The sequence below is a fragment of the Pezoporus wallicus genome, unplaced genomic scaffold, assembly GCF_028554395.1.
Source record: "Pezoporus wallicus isolate ANWC-B61680 ecotype Strahan unplaced genomic scaffold, APGP_CSIRO_Pwel_v1 contig_11091, whole genome shotgun sequence".
Taxonomy (NCBI): domain Eukaryota; kingdom Metazoa; phylum Chordata; class Aves; order Psittaciformes; family Psittacidae; genus Pezoporus; species Pezoporus wallicus.
This window is the reverse complement of record NW_026636515.1, coordinates 191-2,332: the sequence shown is the minus strand read 5'-3', so window position 1 is coordinate 2,332 and position 2,142 is coordinate 191. Positions and strand designations below refer to the sequence as shown.

The 2,142-nt window shown below is 48.7% G+C and overlaps 1 protein-coding gene across 1 annotated transcript; it reads right to left on the bottom strand.

The window, feature by feature from the left end:
* Positions 1 to 345: 345 nt before the first annotated feature.
* On the bottom strand, positions 346 to 774 carry LOC130594535 (keratin-associated protein 19-1-like; the record flags this gene model as incomplete). Its single annotated transcript, XM_057400493.1, has 1 exon — positions 346 to 774. A coding segment is annotated over exon 1 (429 nt), but the record flags the coding sequence as incomplete, so codon positions are not given.
* Positions 775 to 2,142: the final 1,368 nt, after the last annotated feature.

Here is a 2,142-nt window from a genome sequence, read left to right as displayed (position 1 = left end):
GAGAGCCGTAACTACGGGTGTAAGAACCGACACCGAACCCGTATTTACGGGCGTAAGAACCGACGCCGAACCCGTATTTACGGCCGTAAGAACCGACGCCGAACCCGTATTTACGGCCGTAAGAACCGACGCCGAACCCGTATTTACGGGCGTAAGAACCGACGCCGAACCCGTATTTACGGGAGTAAGAACCGAAGCCGAACCCGTATTTACGGGTGTAAGAACCGACGCCGAACCCGTATTTACGGGAGTAAGAACCGACGCCGAACCCGTATTTACGGGCGTAAGAACCGACGCCGAACCCGTATTTACGGGAGTAAGAACCGACGCCGAACCCGTATTTACGGGCGTGGAACCGACGCCGAACCCGTATTTACGGGCGTAAGAACCGACGCCGAACCCGTATTTACGGTTGTAAGAACCGACGCCGAACCCGTATTTACGGTTGTAAGAACCGACGCCGAACCCGTATTTACGGTTGTAAGAACCGACGCCGAACCCGTATTTACGGCCGTAAGAACCGACGCCGAACCCGTATTTACGGCCGTAAGAACCGACGCCGAACCCGTATTTACGGGCGTAAGAACCGACGCCGAACCCGTATTTACGGGCGTAAGAACCGACGCCGAACCCGTATTTACGGGCGTAAGAACCGACGCCGAACCCGTATTTACGGGTGTAAGAACCGACGCCGAACCCGTATTTACGGCTGTAATAACCGACACCGAACCTGTATTTCAGCGTGTAATAATCAATATGAAACCTGTACTGCATTGTGTTATCAATATCAAACCCGTATTTCACTGTATAATAACCAATATGAAGCCCGTATTTCAGTGTCTAATAACGGGTATCAAACCCGTGCTGCAGTGGGTAATCAATATCAACCCCATACTGCAGTGGGTAACCAATATCAGACCCATACTGCAGTGGGTAATCGATATCAAACCCATGCTGCAGTGGGTAATCGATATCAGACCCGTGCTGCAGTGGGTAATCGATATCAAACCCGTGCTGCAGTGGGTAATCGATATCAAACCCGTGCTGCAGTGGGTAATCGATATCAAACCCGTGCTGCAGTGGGTAATTGATATCAAACCCGTGCTGCAGTGGGTAATCGATATCAAACCCTGTCTATAGGGCTCCAGAGACAGACCCTGTCTATAGGGCTCCAGAGACAGAGCCTGTCTATAGGGGCTGCAGAGACAGAGCCTGCCTATAGGGGCTCCAGAGACAGAGCCTGGCTATAGGGGCTGCAGAGACAGAGCCTGGCTATAGGGGCTCCAAAGACAGAGCCTGTCTATAGGGGCTCCAGAGACAGAGCCTGGCTATAGGGGCTGCAGAGACAGAGCCTGGCTATAGGGGCTCCAGAGACAGAGCCTGGCTATAGGGCTCCAGGAACAGAGCCTGTCTATAGGGGCTGCAGAGACAGAGCCTGCCTATAGGGGCTCCAGAGACAGAGCCTGGCTATAGGGGCTGCAGAGACAGAGCCTGGCTATGAGGGCTTTCAACCCTAGTGATTCTGTGATTCTGTGTTTGCTTACCTGTGTTGTGTGGCAAAATCCATCCATTGCGCTTGGAGATTTGGTGATTGGTAGGATATTGGAGTTACATTTATTGAAAACTCAGGGTTTAACTCACAGGATGTTTTTAGTCCCTGGCTTATATTATTGATATAATTTCTGGTCGACTTGAATTCTCTTCTGTCTCTATTCCCCTGGCACTCACAGTGATGCCACTCCTTTTTTTCTTAACTCCATAGGTTTTACACTCTGGTAATTTTCCACTTTGCTTCTCCTCCTGGCCCTCAGTGTGCTGCTCTCTTCCACTTTGCAATTTCTGATTTATTTCTGGCATCTGTTCAATTTCAGGGAAAAAAAAAAAGTATTCTAGCCCATGAGTCTTGAAAGGCAACATAAATTCCCTTTTTCTCAACATTCGTCAATTAAAAGCAGATATTAGCAAACGTGTTTATAAATTGACTATTCCAAATTTATGTTGATAATACCTTACACCGTTCGTTCCATATATATAACGCTTTCATATGGCAGATGAGATGTTTCAGTGAGACTATATACAAGTACAGAAATAAAATGCATTCACTACACCCCAGTGTCACACTCACTGTGTGTACACTCACGC